Source organism: Natrix helvetica, assembly GCF_964273705.1.
Source record: "Natrix helvetica genome assembly, chromosome: 6".
In the NCBI taxonomy this organism is placed as follows: Eukaryota; Metazoa; Chordata; class Lepidosauria; order Squamata; family Natricidae; genus Natrix; species Natrix helvetica.
Window position 1 is genome coordinate 13,424,497 of NC_138553.1, and position 17,087 is coordinate 13,441,583.

General features: G+C 41.5%; 1 protein-coding gene across 2 annotated transcripts; it reads right to left on the minus strand.

The window, feature by feature from the left end:
• Nucleotides 1-1,026: 1,026 nt before the first annotated feature.
• On the minus strand, nucleotides 1,027-12,288 carry PEX26 (peroxisomal biogenesis factor 26). Of its 2 annotated transcripts, none has more exons than XM_081958108.1 (6): nucleotides 11,900-12,288; nucleotides 10,877-11,133; nucleotides 8,807-8,953; nucleotides 6,899-7,197; nucleotides 4,525-4,671; nucleotides 1,027-1,469 (listed from the first exon to the last, which is right to left on the minus strand). In XM_081958108.1, the coding sequence occupies exons 2-6, from the start codon at nucleotides 11,095-11,097 to the stop codon at nucleotides 1,366-1,368; spliced, it is 918 nt and encodes a 305-aa protein (XP_081814234.1). In that variant the 5' UTR covers nucleotides 11,098-11,133; nucleotides 11,900-12,288; the 3' UTR covers nucleotides 1,027-1,365. The 2 variants fall into 2 exon arrangements, with proteins under 2 accessions (XP_081814234.1, XP_081814233.1); XM_081958107.1 differs by having other exon boundaries at nucleotides 6,884-7,197.
• Nucleotides 12,289-17,087: the final 4,799 nt, after the last annotated feature.

Here is a 17,087-nt window from a genome sequence, read left to right on the forward strand (position 1 = left end):
AACGACCAGCACATATGTGCGAGGGGAACTTTTACCTTTTTAATATCATTTGCAAATTTCTCCCACCCCTGAAAATGATTGTTGACCCAGCCTAACCCTTACAAAATAAGGAGCAAAGTTGCTAAAAGCATTATAGCTCTTCCTTAAATAAAGACCTGCACAGAAGGTCAGAAGAATCTGCTATCACTCATTGCAAGGACTTTTTCTTTTGCTTACATTTATATGCTACCCATCTCCTGGATAAGGCGATTCTGGGTTTCACTAAGTCAGGAAAAGCAATGTCTACTCCCCACGAAAAGGGCCAGGACTCTGATGAGTAAAGGGATGAAAGGAAGGTTGGGGTTAAGGTGATTAATTATTTCATATCTTGCCTGCTGCACTGGCAGTTCAGTCATGAAAGTTAAAGAGAGAACCACTTAACCCGATATGGCTTCTTTGCTTTCTCTGGAATTGCTTCCTCTTCTTTGAGCAAAAACACTCATAAATTTTAAATGGAATCTGCACCAACTGTTTGCTCTCCAGATATGATCTGATGAATGAGGGCACTGGGGTTGGTTTGTCATCCCATCTGGAGGCAGCCAGTGTGATGGAATGTTGCGGACTGGATCGCCATGAGAGAGGGGTGCATTCCAGAGCAGGGGTCTCCAACCTTGGCAACTTTAAGACTCGTGGACTTCAACTCCTAGAATTCCTCAGCCACACAAGTCTTAAAGTTGCCATGGTTGGAGACCCATGTTACAGAGGAATAAGAGGCAGTTCAGTTTAGATCGTGTGTGTGTTTTTTGTGAGACAAAAAAGGTGAGACATTGCCTCCTTAATAGTTTGCAAGAGAATATGCTTGATGTAGATAGTAGAATGCTTTAGTCTGGCAAGATGCCGTCTACAGGCATGAAACAATAAAGAAAGCCACGTGGAAGAATCCACAGGTGTCTTTCTTGGTTTGGACGGCCTCACAGCCAGGTAGAGAAGGGAAGAAGAACTTCTGCATGATTAATGTATATCAGGAGAGGAGAGGCAGGTACAGTCTTGCCCAGATAGAAAAAAACATTTAATGTCTCCTTGGCAAAGTGAAGATTTTAAATACACCTGAAATAGTCTGTCACGCCTTGATCTCAATGTTTACTTGGAAGCAAGTGTCACTCACTTAAAATGAACATGCTTCTAGACAGGAATGAGCACAAAAAGCACATTCTAATACAGAAGACACCTCTTCATATGGACTCTTGTATTTCATCCATCCATATCTACTGTCAGAAGACGTTCTTGGAGGAAACTCCTGTAGCTTTAGGCTCAGTATTGTGTCCCCAAACTTGCAGCGTTGGCTTGGCAGCATTTCATGGTACCCAGAGATGACAAGAGAGCAAGTTAGTCTTGAACAGGAGGTCTTCTACTTGGAGGAAATAAAGCCAAACGAGCTTGATGGAAAAGTTGGCTCAATCTGTAGAGGAAGGGTAGAGAAGTAGGGGATGCTAGGAGGGAAGAGAAAGAGAATAGAAGAAAAATAAAATTAATGCTGTATGTTAATTTGCTTGTGGCTACAATACACCTCCAACTAAATTGGGATCCTTTTGTGATATTAACGTTGCTTTGAAAGACAGCCTTCCAGCAAGAATGGTCTTTGCCCAAAACTAGAAAAACAGGGGAATTCCACAAGAAGAGGAAGTAATTAGCAAAATTCTGATTTGTGCTGAAATGGATAAATTGACGTGGGGACTGAAGAATAAAGACGAATCAGAATATTATAAGTTCAAGGACAAATTTTATCAATGGAACAAAAAAAGGAAAGACCCAAAATAAGCAATGACTAAGATTTATAGAATGGAGATTAGAATTACATTAGACATTAAATATAGTATGAAACTAGAACAGTGAAAATGTATAAGATAAAAACAAAAGCATCATGGTTGGAAATACGATATTTTTATATTTGTAAATACTGAATAGACCAATTGTAAATAAGCATGGTGGTTATAATGTATAACTTTACATCTTAATATGTATGGCAAAGACTTTGACAGGACGGTTACACTGTGTCCAGTGTGTTAATTGGTGTTTAATAAAAAACTTTTTATTAAAAAAAAAGGCAGCCTTCAAGCCTGACTAAATCTCTGACCAGTCCAAATCAGAGATAGGCAGCGCCTGAATTTTTAATCAATCAATTCATCGATCAATGCTTATTCTGAGGGATATGGACTTTGTCCCATCCCCCCGTCCCCCCACTCTCTCTTTGGAAACAGAAACTTAAGCAAGGAGTCTGGCGTGGCTTAGCTCTGTGCTCAGCTCTAAAACGAAACGAAACTGGTCTGCTGCTCTGATCTGAAGAACTACTCTTGGTATTGTCTATATTACTTCATGTGTTATTATGTAAATAAAGAGAAGTTAATGAATCCTGCTGACTCAGTTACCTGTGTGTGCTTTCTGGATTTGATTTCTGCAACAAACTCTGACAGTTTAATCCTTTAATCTTCTGAAATTGGGTGCATTTCTCTGGCAGAAAGCAGACTATCAAGAAGAACTCATAGAGGCCAGGAAAAAGGAAAGCCGCAACATTGCTCTCCTAAGACTGTGATATGGGGGGAAAATATTCACAAGAAGCAGGGGGAAAATGCAAGAAGGCAAGGAGGAAACTTTAGCATCGGGCATCAAGTCATTCTAAGGCAGCGATCAGCAACCCTTGGCTCCGGAGCCACATGTGGCTCTTTCATCCCTCTGCTGCGGCTCCCTGTCGTTCAAAATATGTGTCACAACCGCCAATGTGCAACACCCACCGGCAATGCGGTTTATTGAGCTTTTCGACCCCAGGTAGGCCAACCATGGATAAATCCAAGAAAAGTTTCAGAAGAAAACAGAACGTTTAATTCAACTACATATGCTAGTTTTGTGGCTGCTCAGGAAATAGTCAGGTTTTGTGGTTCCCGCTGTTTTATTTTCTGTGGGAAACAGGTCCAAATGACTCTTTGGGTGTTTAAGATTGCTGACCCCTGTTCTAAGGAAGAGACATATTTGCTATAAATACAGCATAAGATTATTTTAAATTTATTTTAATTACATGTGTCTAGTTTTGGTCTCTGACATGCATTACCTTTGAACAAACTCAGTACCTATGTGTATTGTTACGAAATTCTTAAATCAGAAGGCATCTTCAAATGAGCCACTATTCTCCTCATTAAAGCTCCTTGTCATAATAATAATGGATTTTTTCACTGCTAACTAATTTGCCAGCTGCTTTTCTTGGTAATTCGGATCAAACCAGTAATTGTAATAACAATCACGTTTGATTTCATTCGGCTCTTGTAAGGTAGATCTATCTCCCAAGAGCTACAAACTGATAGCCACGTACCTTGAACCTCTGTTTCAGGAAGTGGTACAACAGCATTTTCCTTTTTTTCCAACCCATTTTTCATTTACACATGGTGAAGCGCACAGATTGTGGGATCTCTGTCTCACACACTAAGATTAGAGGATGCTAAGTATAGTCATTTGTCTAAAGACATATGGTGATAGGAATACCTTCCAAACAAAGTACCCCAAGACCAGAAGGCAGAGCCAGGATTTATTTTATTTATGCAATTTAGAGCCTACCCAACACCCAATCATTCTAGACTAGGTTGTCAAACTTGCGACCCGTGGGCCTGATGCGTCATATATCGGCCACACCCGGTTTAGCGAAGGGGGAGGGGAGTCCTAATATGTCACATGACACCACCGTGACGATGCAAGTTTGACACCCATGCTCTAGACAGAGTTTAAAAACTAAGAACAATACCATAAAAAAAGAGAGGGATTCATAAACAGCGTGGAGAAAGATACTATATATGCAAGAAAGAAGAAAGGGGGAAAAAGGAAAAATAAGAAACCCAACAGGGGCTCCATCATCAATCAGTGGCAACATTTGGGAGATCAGATGGTTTTCAGTAGCTTCCTGAGCATCATCAGAGTGATGAAACATCTCCCCCAGAAACCTTCTGGGTTCGTACATTGTGCCAAGCATCCAATGTCTAATTACTCATTTTCTCCACTTTCTGCCCCATATTCCTAGCTGTCTCCAGGCAAGAAACTATTTTTCTAGATGCTTCCTTTTCCATTGTCCAGGGTTGGGATTCAGCTGGTTCGCACCGGTTCGGGCGAACCGGATGTTAATTTTGCATCCAGTTCACTGAACCAGTTGTTGCAAAAACCAGCTGGCCCGCCTTCCCAGGAGTCTCCACGCAACCCGTTCATCATGCCAGGAAAGTGCAGGGTCTGAGCAGAGGCTCTTTGAGGCAAAAAATGGGCCTGCCGGAAGAAGTCCGGAAACGGGCCCATTTCTGGCCTCAGGAAGGCCTCCAGGGCCCAGAGACACTGTTTTCACTCTCCTGGAGGCTCAGGGAAAGCATCCGGAGTCTAGGGAGGGTGAAAACGCCCCCCCCCCCATGGTGCAGGAGGCCGAGTATGCCATGGCCACAATGGCCACACCCACCCAGCAACCGGGCAGAGAACTGGTTGCTAACATTTTTCAATCCTACCCCTGCCTGTGTCCCCTACCTGGATCAAGTCTCACTACAATGAGACATAACAGGAGGGCCACCAGAAGTGTCTTTTTGAAGGGGATGGAACTGAAATGGCTTGCCAAAGACTCCAGCGCTCTTCTCAGCTGGACCAAAATGGTCAACATCTTTTGAGACACCGAACCTGCAGCACAAGAGAAAGAAAATTCACAAGGGAGAAGACAAGGGCCAAGAACACCAAAACTGAGCTTTCTCATTTCATTTTTTTTTTAGATGAGTGACTTTATATACACTATATTGCCAAAAGTATTCGCTCACCCATCCAAATAATCAGAATCAGGTGTTCCAATCACTTCCATGGCCACAGAAGTATAAAATCAAGTCCCTGGGAATGCAGAACGTTTTGACAAACCTTTGTGAAAGAATGGGTCACTCTCAGGAGCTCAGTGAATTCCAGCGTGGAACTGTGATAGGATGCCACCTGTGCAACAAATCCAGTTGTGAAATTTCTTCGCTCCTAAATATTCCACAGTCAACTGTCAGCTGTATTATAAGAACGTGGAAGTGTTTGGGAATGACAGCAACTCAGCCACCAAGTGGTAGGCCATGTAAACTCGTCTAACATCAGTGTGTGACCTCACAAATGCGCTTCTGGAAGAATGGTCAAAAATTCCCACAAACACACTCCTGAATCTTGTGGACAGCCTTCCCAGAAGATTTGAAGCTGTTATAGCTGCAAAGGGTGGACCGACGTCATATTGAACCCTATGGATTAGGAATGGGATGTCACTTACAGTAAGTTCAAATGTGAGTAAAGGCAGGTGCGCGAATACTTTTGGCAATATAGTGTATTTCCTTGTGGTTTTAATGGAGATTCTTTTAAAACATGAACTGTTATTTAGTGTGTTATTTATATAACCTAGATTTATTATAGTAGTCTCTGACATTCAAAGTTGAACACAATGTGTAAGCTTTACTCAATTCTTTCTAAAATATCTCAAAAGATGGGATCTATATCTATCTTGTTCATTGTTTTTAAACAACTGCATAATTCTGCTTTAACAGGCAACCAAAGTTAATTTCTTCTAAGTCTGTCAAACATTTCTTGGTGAGTTTGTTAGACACAAATAATCATAGTTAATCAAATTAAGAAGCTGGTTTTCTTATTCTGAAATAAGGTGTAACCTTATTATACCTTATTACACATTAATTAATCTGCTGTGATAGGAGAACTTTATTTCCCCTTATTTATATTAGCCCTGTAGATTATAAATTACATCATTCTTGTTTGGAGTTCAGATAACATGTTACATTTTAAAATGACTGGGCTCTTTATATGTTGCTGTGTTCTTCAAGATTATTAATCACTGTTAGATTGTTCACCTAGCCTAGTACCAACTCCTCTTAGTGACAGTGATATTCTATGATTCCACTCTGGGATCTTTCCTTTTCCTTTAACTAAAATTGTAAAGGATTCAACATACAATGTTTCATGAGTCAATTGTACACCTCTAAGCTAAGGAGGCTCAGTGACTAAAACGTTGAGCTTGTTAATCAGAAATGTTGGCAGTTCGGCGGTTAAAATCCCTAGCACCGCGTAACGGAGTGAGCTTCCGTTACTTGCCGCAGCTTCTGCCAACCTAGCAGTTCGAAAGCATGTAAAAAATGCAACTAGAAAAATAGGAACCACCTTTGGTTGTAAGGTAACAGCATTCCGTGGGCCTTCGGCGTTTAGTTATGCTTGGCCATATGACCACAGAGACGTCTTCGGACAGTGCTGGCTCTTTGGCTTTGAAACGGAGATGAGTACCACCCCCTAGCATCGGGAACGACTAGCACTTATGTGCAAGGTGAACCTTTACCTTTACCCTTAAGCTAAGGTGAATGGAATCTACTGTAGATCTGTTTTTGCTTGTGATTGAAATTATTGTAGCTTCAATCTGCCTCAAGGGGAAAGTTGCTGGGAATCAAAGGCATATAAATTAAATCTATTATTGTAAAATACAGAGATCCAAACTATGGGATGCAAAAGGAGAGAGAAGACTATGGATCTTTTTTGCTCCTTGGACCTGTTCAACAAGTTTATCAAGAGAACTCTTTGTTTGTGCAATCAATTATTCAGATGTATAAGGCTCCTGCCTTGAGCATGGGGGTTGGACTAGAAGACTGCTGAGCCCCCTCTTCTGGCAATATGGTTCTATGTTCTACTGTATGTACCTAAGGAAACAGGACTTCCAGAACAGCCAAATTCTAGCACTGAATGGGGATGCTTTAACCAAGCTGGTACCATTGCTTTAGCCGAAGCTCAATGCTCATTGCAGGCAATGCTGCAAATGATTTCACAAGACCAGACAGAATGTTTGGACACTCAAGAGTTCCATCTACAAGAATCCTACCCAACTGCAGCTTACATGACATCTCTGGCTGCTCCTCAGGAATTGGAGATGCTTCTTCTATCTTTAGCCACTGATTCTTCTTTTCGTGAAGGGTTTTGTGCATATCTTCTTGCTGCTCCAGGCTCAAAGCTTTGCAACCTTGGATCAGCTCCTCTGCCTCTGAAAAGTGTCCGAGTGGCAAGAGCACATGGAAAAGATAAAGCTGAGCCAAGAGGCCATAACTTGACAAGTTCTGATTGGATGGGCAGTATAACCAGTCCCCACCAACATCTAACATCACTTGAGGTTCTTCCACTTTGCTATGGAGGAGGATGCTAAAAGAGAATATACGAACAAACACTCTAAGTCATGTTTAACACATTCATATTTCAATTGGACATGTCTTAGACATTCAAAAGTGCCATATACAAAGTACCAATAAAATATAATGTCCATGGAGTCCAAAGGACGCAAAGGATTGCACTAACTAGACCTCTTAGCTTTTTTAAAAAAAATTAAGAAATGGGGAAACTGGCAAAGTGAAGGATGTGCCTCCAGCAGAATCTTTATTTCCAGAATTTCTTAGGGTTTAATAAGGATTCTCAGAATATTGAAAATTATGAAAAGGCTTAGTTTGGCCATTCACAAAAACCTTTTCCTGCCATTAACTACGTTCCAGTGAAGGATAATTTGGCACAAGCCAATGAAGGTTCTCTTCTATCTCTCTTTCTCCCCATCCCACAGGATGCCATAATTCTGCTTTTAATAGAGACCTGGTGTTTCCCACCTCCTTATTTCCAGAGCTCCATCTTATTGTCTTTTCTTCCTTTGAGTATTTGTCACCTGCACGGAATCACACTGTGATTCTGCAATATAGTGGACTGAGTACATGAGAGAGAAGTTACGTTTTACTCTGCCTGGATCATGGACTGCCCTGGTTGGCCATCAGCCAATCATATCTTTTCAGCTTAACCCACCTTACAAGCTCATTATGACCATGAACATGAGGTAGCCTTGTATAAACCATCCTGAGCTGCTTGGAGAAAAGACAAACATGACTGCAGAAAAATAATAACCAGAAACTCTCTAATGTATTTAGCCAAGCATGCCACTGCAAGATAATTTAAGGCGGTACAGTTTTGCTTCAGTTGCCAAAACAATTTAAGTAGTTACTCTCATAAAGTTAACATCTAGAGCAATGATTTGAGTTTTTTTTAAAAATCGGAATTGCATGCCTACTGAAGATTAAAGCTGTCTCAGCGAGCATAGAAAAATCTAGTCTCAACTCATTCCTGATTTAAGCAATATTCATCTAAAAACATGACAGAATTGTTGCCTATTATTAAACTACAAATCAGGAGCTACATAACTGGAAGTACCCATAATTCTAGAGCAGTAATGGCGAACCTTTTCGGCACCGAGTACCAAAAAGTTCACGCGGAAAAGTTGCGTGCACACATGTGTACTCATTGGGGCTGCACTTTGGAAAAGCCGAACGTTCTGGTTCTAGCACACATGCGCATCTGGCAATCAGCTGGCTGGCACACATGCGCAAGCCCATTTTCGGCACTTCTGTGCATATGAAGGGATCGTGCTCCAGAAAAGCTGAACTTCCGGGTTCTGCTGCGTATGTGCACCCAACAATCAGCTGGCTGGTGTGCATGCGCGCACCGGTTTTCAGCACTGCATGTGCGAAGGGCAGCTGATTGTCACTCGCTCATGCACACCAGAAACCCAGAAGACAAGCAGGCAAGACCATACCTGCCAGGCGATATGGATTTGCGTGCCACAGGTTTGCCATCACGGTTCTAGAGTAAGATTAAGTTGCAAACATTTTTAATATTTAACTTATTTTAGGTGGGAGCTATTTACAGAACCTAATATTCCTCCTTGGGATGGAGAAGTATCTGATTTGTCATTCAGATGCAGAAAAAGGGGACTCACCAGAGCTCCACAACTTTGGGGGGCCAACCTTCAGGTTTGTGGTAGTACTGAAGAATCCATGGGAGGACCTCTCTCCATCGATCCATTTCTGCCAAAGCTTGGGTGCCAACAATACACAAGGAGCATTTCAGATCTTCACAGCTGATTCTGGAAGACAGATAACTGTCAGGCCTGTAGTTATGTTCTTTTTAGGATCTTTGGCCTGCCACACTTTCTTATAATTTCCTATGCTGTTTCATTAGTGTAGTAGTTGGGAGGGGGGAATAGAAAGGAGTAGGATTGTGGAATGTATTGTTATCATTCTTTTATAGAAGCCAAGGTCATCTTTTGTCTCTGCACCTCGACACCTGACCGGAAGCAGAGGGGCGTAGATGCCAGCGTGGAAGATGATGATTGGAACATGTGATGGATTTGTGGGTGTGGGGATAGATCATGAACTTTCAACTAGGTGGAATCCCAGGAAGCAAATCAGATTTGGGATTTCATAGCACAATGCCAACATGTCTGTCTTATTAAATTGGAACTTTAAGGAAAGTTTTGTCTTTGATTCTGATTTAATTCTGCATGATATTTGGAACGCTGACAATAACACTCTATGTGTACATTGGTGTACAATTTAAAAAAACCCAGAAAAACTGCAGTCCTATAAGCGATCCAATTGCAATATCTGCTCCAATTCTAAGGCTATAGATATCCTCTAAACTACAGCTTGCTTAATCAACCACATTAGGGTTTATGGCATAAAACTCAATCATTAAGATTCATTTTCCACTTTGCAAATCTGCTAACAAAAAGCTTGACTTCAGTATTGAGTGTGTGCTTGGTTTAGACTTGGCAATATAAGTACCGTATTTTTCGGAGTATAAGACGCACCGGAGTATAAGATGCAGCAAGATTTTGAAGAGAGGGGAAGGTTTTTGCACTCTGCAAACCTCCCAAAAATGGCCCATTTTTTTGCGAAAACGGCCCCGTTTTTCACCCCAAAAAAAGGCATGAATAGCCTTTAGGGAGCTTGCAGAGTGCTCCTGGGGGGGCAAAAACAAGCAAAAATGGGCTCGTTTTTCGCTCATTTCTGCCTTTCCCAGCCCCCAGGAGCGCTCTGAAAGCTTCCTACAAGCTCTGCACGGCCATTTTGGTGAAGGGGGCGGGGTTTCAGGAGGCAAAAAATGCTGTATTCAGTGTATAAGACGCACCCAGTTTTTCAGACTCTTTTTTGAGGGGGAAAAGGTGCATCTTATACTCGGAAAAATACGATCAGTAGTCTTTGACTTAGGGCCAGCCGCTTAACAATCACTCAAAATTAAGACTGACTCCGAAAAGGTACCACCTGGTTCTGAAGTTCCAACAGTATCATGTCTTGCAATTATGTGACTACTTGTCATGGGCTCAGTAACCTGACTGCATTTACAACTGTTTGCAATGTCCTATAGTCAAGTGACTGTTTTATGACTTTTTGCCAAAAATCAGCATGTGTTTCCAGTTTTGACAAAAATGTCCCATAACTAGCGAGGGTTCACTTTACAACTGCAACCGTTTACGGCTGCTGCAAAAAAGGTCACAAAATTGAGTCCGTCATGTGGGTGACCCACTTTATGGCTGTGATGACTTATGACCCTAATGAGCAGGCTCCATTACAGTCTGAGGATTACTTGTATTGTTGCCATTTCACTTTTTTCCAGTTACATTTATTGTTTTGCTATTATACATTTAAAAATTACTTTGCGGGCTTTTATATACAGGTCAAAAGATTTGGAGACCCGCTGCCCCAAAAATTAAATAATGTGTCTACCATTCACTCTTTTAGTGTCCCCATATAATACGTCCCCTTCATTCTTTAAACATCCATTCCTATTCCTATTCCAGTTCAATAAAAATAAATAACTATAAGCCATTCCCTTAAAAGCAAAGATAAGAACATAGGTTTTGTGTAACTCCAATTTTGATGAGCCCAAACAAGCACAGCTAATAAAATGGATGGGTCAAGTATTCTAACACAGAATGCCTGCTGTTAAGAACAATCAACTCGCAGCCGGTTCTGAATTCTCTCTCTTCATTCTGGTTGGCACCTACCTGTCAGAATCGCCATCATTTTCCAAAAGGCTGTGGAAGCCTCTCTCACATCTGTCCACCGCTGCAGCAAAGTCCCTGTCCATAACCAGGAGTTCAGCCGCTTCCTCTAATAAGGAAACTGCTTGGGGTGCCGCTGGAGAGAGAAAGCTGGGCTCGCTGCTTCTTAACAGGCCCCTTGCCCTAGCGACGGCAGACAACGTCACCGGAGAATCGTTCTTCATTATGGCATGATCCTCAAAGTCAGCTCTGCTGGAAGCCTGGGGAAATTTTTACACAACAGGGCGTCAAATCAAGTTTTGGAATTTGCTTTGATGATTATTGGGTTCTCCTAACACACTCCCAAGATCACCGCAGATGGGGACTGCAGCCAAGAAATTAAAAGACGCTTGCTCCTGGGGAGGAAAACTATGGCAAATCTAGACAGCATTCTAAAAAGCAGAGACCTCACCCTGCCCACAAAAGTGCGCCTAGTCAAGGCTATGGTTTTCGCAGTTGCAATGGATGGCTGTGAAAGTTGGACCATAAGGAAGGTTGAGCACCAAAGAATTGAGGCCTTTTAACTCTGGTGCTGGAGAAGACTCCTGCGAGTCCCTTGGACTGCAAGGTGATCAAACCAGTTAGTCCTAGAGGAGATCAACACTGACTGCTCGTTAGAAGGCCAGATCCTGAAGATGAAACTCAAATGCTTTGGCTATTTAATGAGAAGGAAGGACTCACTGGAGAAGAGCCTCATGCTGGGAAAGATTTAAGGCAAAAGAAGAAAGGGACGACAGATAATGAGGTGGCTGGATGGAGTCACCGAAGCAGTGGACGTGAGTTTAAATAGATTCCAGAGGATGGTAGAGGACAGGAAGGCCTGGAGGAACGGTGTCCATGGGGTCGCGATGGGTCGGACGCGACTTCGCAACTAACAACAAGAACAATACACTCCCACGTCTAACCCCACCCCGGTCCATGCAATTAGTTGCTAACAAAAAGGAGGAGAGGATTGAGGGGATTGCAACAGATAGTACTGTATCTTACCAACACATTTCACCTTGCAGTCTTCACTACCCAAGAGAAAAAAGCCGAGGAACGATAACGGTCTGGACAAAGCGAAAGACCAGCTCCAAGTATAGCTAGGATGGTTTATTGGCTCTTGTAGATCCTTGTCCCCAACCTTTTTCTCCCCCTCCAATCCTTGCAAAAACAACCCAAACGAGTTTTGTTTTTTTCTTCCCCGCCGGCTGCAAAAGAGATCCCAGCAACCCGTCTCTGCTTCGCCCGGGCTGCACAAAGTGCATTTGCTGCAAGCAAAGCCCGGGGGACTTTTGATTTCAGCGCAAAAAAATTCAGTAGGAAACCACGAAGGAAAAAGCTGGCAGAGGAATTCCGGACTACAAAGACCAGAAGGCTCCTTTTTTTACAGGAAGTAGTTTAAAAAAAACGGAAGGAACAGGAAGCGGGGCGGGGATTCCTACCATCCCGGCAAACCTTAGTTTGTTTTTATTTTGCGCTTTGGTTGTTGCATTTGTGCAAAAAGAGCGTGAGGGAGGATTCAGTAGATCTGCCTTTTTCTAAAGATTTCGCAGATCTGATCTTTCCGATGTTGTTTTTTAATCTGCATGCTCCAATATTGATATGTGTCCATTCCAGCCCCTTCCGCCCAAATTTCTAATTATCAGCCAACGATCTCAAAGTCAGTCTATGCCGGGGGTGTCCAAACTTGGGAAGTTGTGGACTTCAACTCCCAGAATTCCCCAGCCAGCCATCCTAACCCTAATCCTAACCCATGCTGTCTGGGGAATTCTGGGAGTTGAAGTCCACAAGTCTTAAAGTTCCCAAGTTTGGACACCCCTGGTCTATGCTAAACTTAGAATAAGAAGAGTTGGAAGGGACCTTGGAGGTCTTCTAGTCCAACCCCCTGCTTAGACAGGAAGCCCTATGCCACTTCAGACAAATGGATATCCAACATCTTAAAAATGTCCAGTGTTGGAAGTTGTTCCACGGATTCATTGCAAACTGGTTTATGTTCATAATTTGGGTGGCTAATCTGACACGACTACACACGATGGACTTCAGTGAGATGTGGGTTTGAGGAGGCTTGATTCTATTTCCTCGTTTTACGTAGAAAAGAAACTGGTTTGCGTGGGATAGTAGGCTACATGTGGTTCCCTAATTTGGGGTCCTGTTTAGTAAAAGGACCATCGAAGTCTGGGATAGTGTTTCTTAACTTTAGCAAGTTTAAGATGCGTGGACTTCAATTCCCAGAATTCCTCGGGGTGGGGGTTGCAGGCCACCATCTTAAATTTGCCAAGGTTGAGAAGCTGTGGTTTAGGAAACTTTGTATTAAACTACCTTTGCAAGCATGTGTTACTATCCACAGGGATTAACGCGGGGGGGGGGGGGAATCTACCATTGAGATTTTGAGGCAGCGTTGACTAGGGATTATGGGAGTTGAAGTCCAGTACATCTGAGGGCACCTGTTTTTTCTTTCATTGCATTTTTTTCAGCTTTTAAGGAAGTTTTTAGACAAATGTAGGATGTCTAGCCACTCCTCTGCAAGCAAACTATATCTCATGAAAATTTATGACTTTTGATATAATTTATTAGTCTGGAAAAGTGCTTCAAGACTCTGATTTTTGGCTATAGTAGTCTAATATTGCTGTTATCTTACAATGAATAGAAGATGCATTTCTTCTTTCTGGTCACAAGGTGTCACTCCAACCATGAATTTAATTTAATTTATTTAATTTAATTTAAGCCTTGAATTTAAAAATAAGAAAATAAGACTTGATAAAATTAACGCATGCTACACTTGAGTAGCATGGATCATAGCATGAATCATATATGGGGGATTTCCATCACACACTAACCTAAATCCTACTTTGGGCTCATTGGCATAACCCAGCTCTCTGAAGAAGACACTAACGCCTGGAAAGGTGGAAGGAAAAAAGAGATGAGGACAACTATCAGCAAGATGGATGGATTCAGTTACAGTGATGACAGCCTTTGGACCTGAAATAGGTTAGAAATAAATCACCATGCAGAAAATCTATGCGGTTGCTAGGAATCTAAAATAGCCAGGTGGCACAACATCAATTAAGTCTACATTGTGTGAGTGGATGTATACATTCAATATACGTGAACCCAATTTCAGGGTGGACTTCAAGGGAAGGAGCGGCGTTCCTTTCTTCAGTATTACTACTTTAGTATCGCGGTTTATTCACCAATGCTGAGAAGGAGGGAGGGGATTTTGGATAAATACAATAATACAATACAATAGTAGAGTTGGAAGGGACCTTGGAGGTCTTCTAGTCCAACCCCCTGCCTAGGCAGGAAACCCTATACCGTTTCAGACAGATGGCTATCCAACATCTTCTTAAAGACTTCCAGTGTTGGGGCATTCACAACTTCTGGAGGCAAGCTGTTCCACTGATTAATTGTTCTAACTGATCATGTGACTATAAACAATGTGATTATTTGGCAAAACCTGATTTAAGTCCGGGATAGGAAGAAAATATTCGAAAGAAACTCAAAGTAGCTCTGCCTTAGCTCTGCAGTAGAAGGGGAAAAGAGGGGATATATTGTGAGGCTTCAAAATGAATGCCAGTCCTTCAAACTGATCCAGGTCAGGAAAAAAGATTCCACAAAGAATACTGAAAGTCAACTGAATTGATACAGGTTATCATGAGAGCATCTGGAAAGGCTGACAGAATTGTCCCTCCCTCCTCCTTATACTCTTTTTAAAAACCCTTTCTTCCTGTTGTTGGAAGAAATGTCCTTCTGAGTTCAGTTCCAAATGGGGGGAAAAGACACTGGAAACAGGGAGGCTGATTGGAAAGATGGTTTAATGGTGGACAGGACCACACGGGTTGAGCTCCTGAACAGAAAGGGGGGATCACATGCTTTCAGATGTTGGGTGAAGTAGAAAAAGAGAACAAGATGCTGAAAGTCCCTGGTTTTATGCCCTCTCTGGCCTTTGATCTTGATCTTGTATTCTGATTGGTTGTCAGACTCCCATGGGGCCATGCAGGAGCAACTCTGTAGTCCACGTTTGGTTGAGCATTGCTTCTTCCCAGGTGCCCTGTGGTGAGATGGGTAAAGGGCTAATACTATCATGCCTTAATCCCATCTCCCTGGAACTGAAGGAGGAGATCTTTGTTATGTAGAATAGATTGGCCCAGGCTTTTTAAATGGCCCATTGACAAAGGTGGGGGCTATTAAGAGTGAGTCTGTGTCCTGCTCAAAAACATTTCTGATCCAGGGAAATATAATATTCTGCCTTTTCAATATTTCCCAGGATATTTCATTTTTCTAGGAGAGGGAGGGGGGGTTAACTTCCTACACTGTTTTTGGCATGAGTCATGTTTTGCTAACTGCTGTGGCCTAATTAGTCCAAGGTCATCTCTGGCTCTTGAGAATAAACCAGTTGTGCACTTATCAATAAGTTCCTACAAAATACTATCAGGATTATGCTTTGCTTGGAGAATTAGAACTGATCAATTTTTTTTCTAATTGTTTACCAGAATCCAGCTAATTTGAGATGGGAGATCAAGAAATCCTATCATGTGGCCTATGGGAGGCAATCCTACTTTTATTGTATTTGGTTTTATTTCAATAAAGACTACATCTTTTTCAAGTATGGAATTTAAGGGCTTATGATAAAATAAGAAATTCGGCAGAATTTTAATGTCACAGTAATGTATCTAATCTACAGCTACTTTATAGAGTGTCGGCTCCATTCTGAACTGGAGCTAATAAATCAGTGCAAAAGATCAGAAAAAGTCCTTAGCTGAGAACTATATTTCCCAGGATGTATTATGACAGATGCCTGACTTATACTAGCCGGTGCCCAGTTTGAATTCCCTAATTTGGAAAAAAAATTATACAGTTTTGACAGTTGCTAAGTCTTCAACAATTTTTCCACTCTGTTGAACCATAAAAAGGAAGAGACGAATTTAAATAAGCTAAATAAGTTAACAGCCTGCAGATGTTTGTTTCTAGACGACAATTGGGATTTAGTTTACAACAATGCTTCCAAAAGATAGGTCAATTACCCCAAATTGGGTGAAAATGATTTTTCTTTGGGTAACAACTATGAACATCCCAATATGTTAAGTCATTTCAAATATCACTATCAGAAATAGGGACGTTTACATTGATTTAAGCTGTTTTACCTACAAAGGACTTTTTGATAAATGGTTTTGAGTAACAAAGGAAAACGTTTGAGAAGAATTGGTCTACAAGGTGGATAAAAGATTTCATGACTGTTTTTTTGAACTGGAACTCTGAAATTAGTCATATTCTTATTTCCAATTAAAACAGTAAGGAATAAGTAATTGTTAATGTCCATATCTCAGCTTCTTCTAAATACCAAGCAGTCCAGCATAAATTAATCACAATTTTTAAAATAATTAACTGGATAGCCTTGCATGAAATCAAGCCCCATTTAATGATAGGGGAACAATGCCTGGCCTAATTTTATTTTATTTGTTATTCTTTAATAGCAATAGCATTTAGACTTATAAACCACTTCACATACTGTCCCCAACAATCTGATCCTCATTTTACTGACCTCAGAAGAAGAGAAGCCAGAATCAAACTCCCGACAGTTGGCAGAATTAGCCTGCAATACTGCATTCTAACCAAAGAATGCAAAACTAGCATGTTGCAAAGGAAAGAAAAGCCATTGCCTCAGGCATAACCATAGAGAGATATTCCTAGAAAATATACTAATTACTGCATAATCCAAGTAGAGATTCTTGTGAATGGCTGCATAAACAACAGCATCCGTTTTGTGAGACTGGACATGGCATGCTCTCAAAATTCTACATTTATCTTTAAGGGCATTTTGCATATAGTTTCCCTTCCAATCCAGCCTAAAGGCAACATACTTAAACCGCACCAATTGCAGAGAGACAAAGCTTTTGCATGCATTCAATGTTCCCACTGGGATCAATCATTCCCAGTGTAAAAGCAGAATTTTCTGTAAATGACAGATTGGCATTCAATATTTTGAATGCAAGTTCGTTTCATAAAAGGCACTGACTCACCTTCATTGTAGCACAATCAATCCAATTTAAAAATGTCTAAATTGATGCTATTCAAGAGATTAAAGACATTTCCTGTCATGCCAGATAATTGGTTTGCACAAATACAATAAATATTTCGGGGAATGCAGGTTTTCCCCGTTTCCTCTTTTGTCCTACAGAGTGTAGTGTGGGACCAC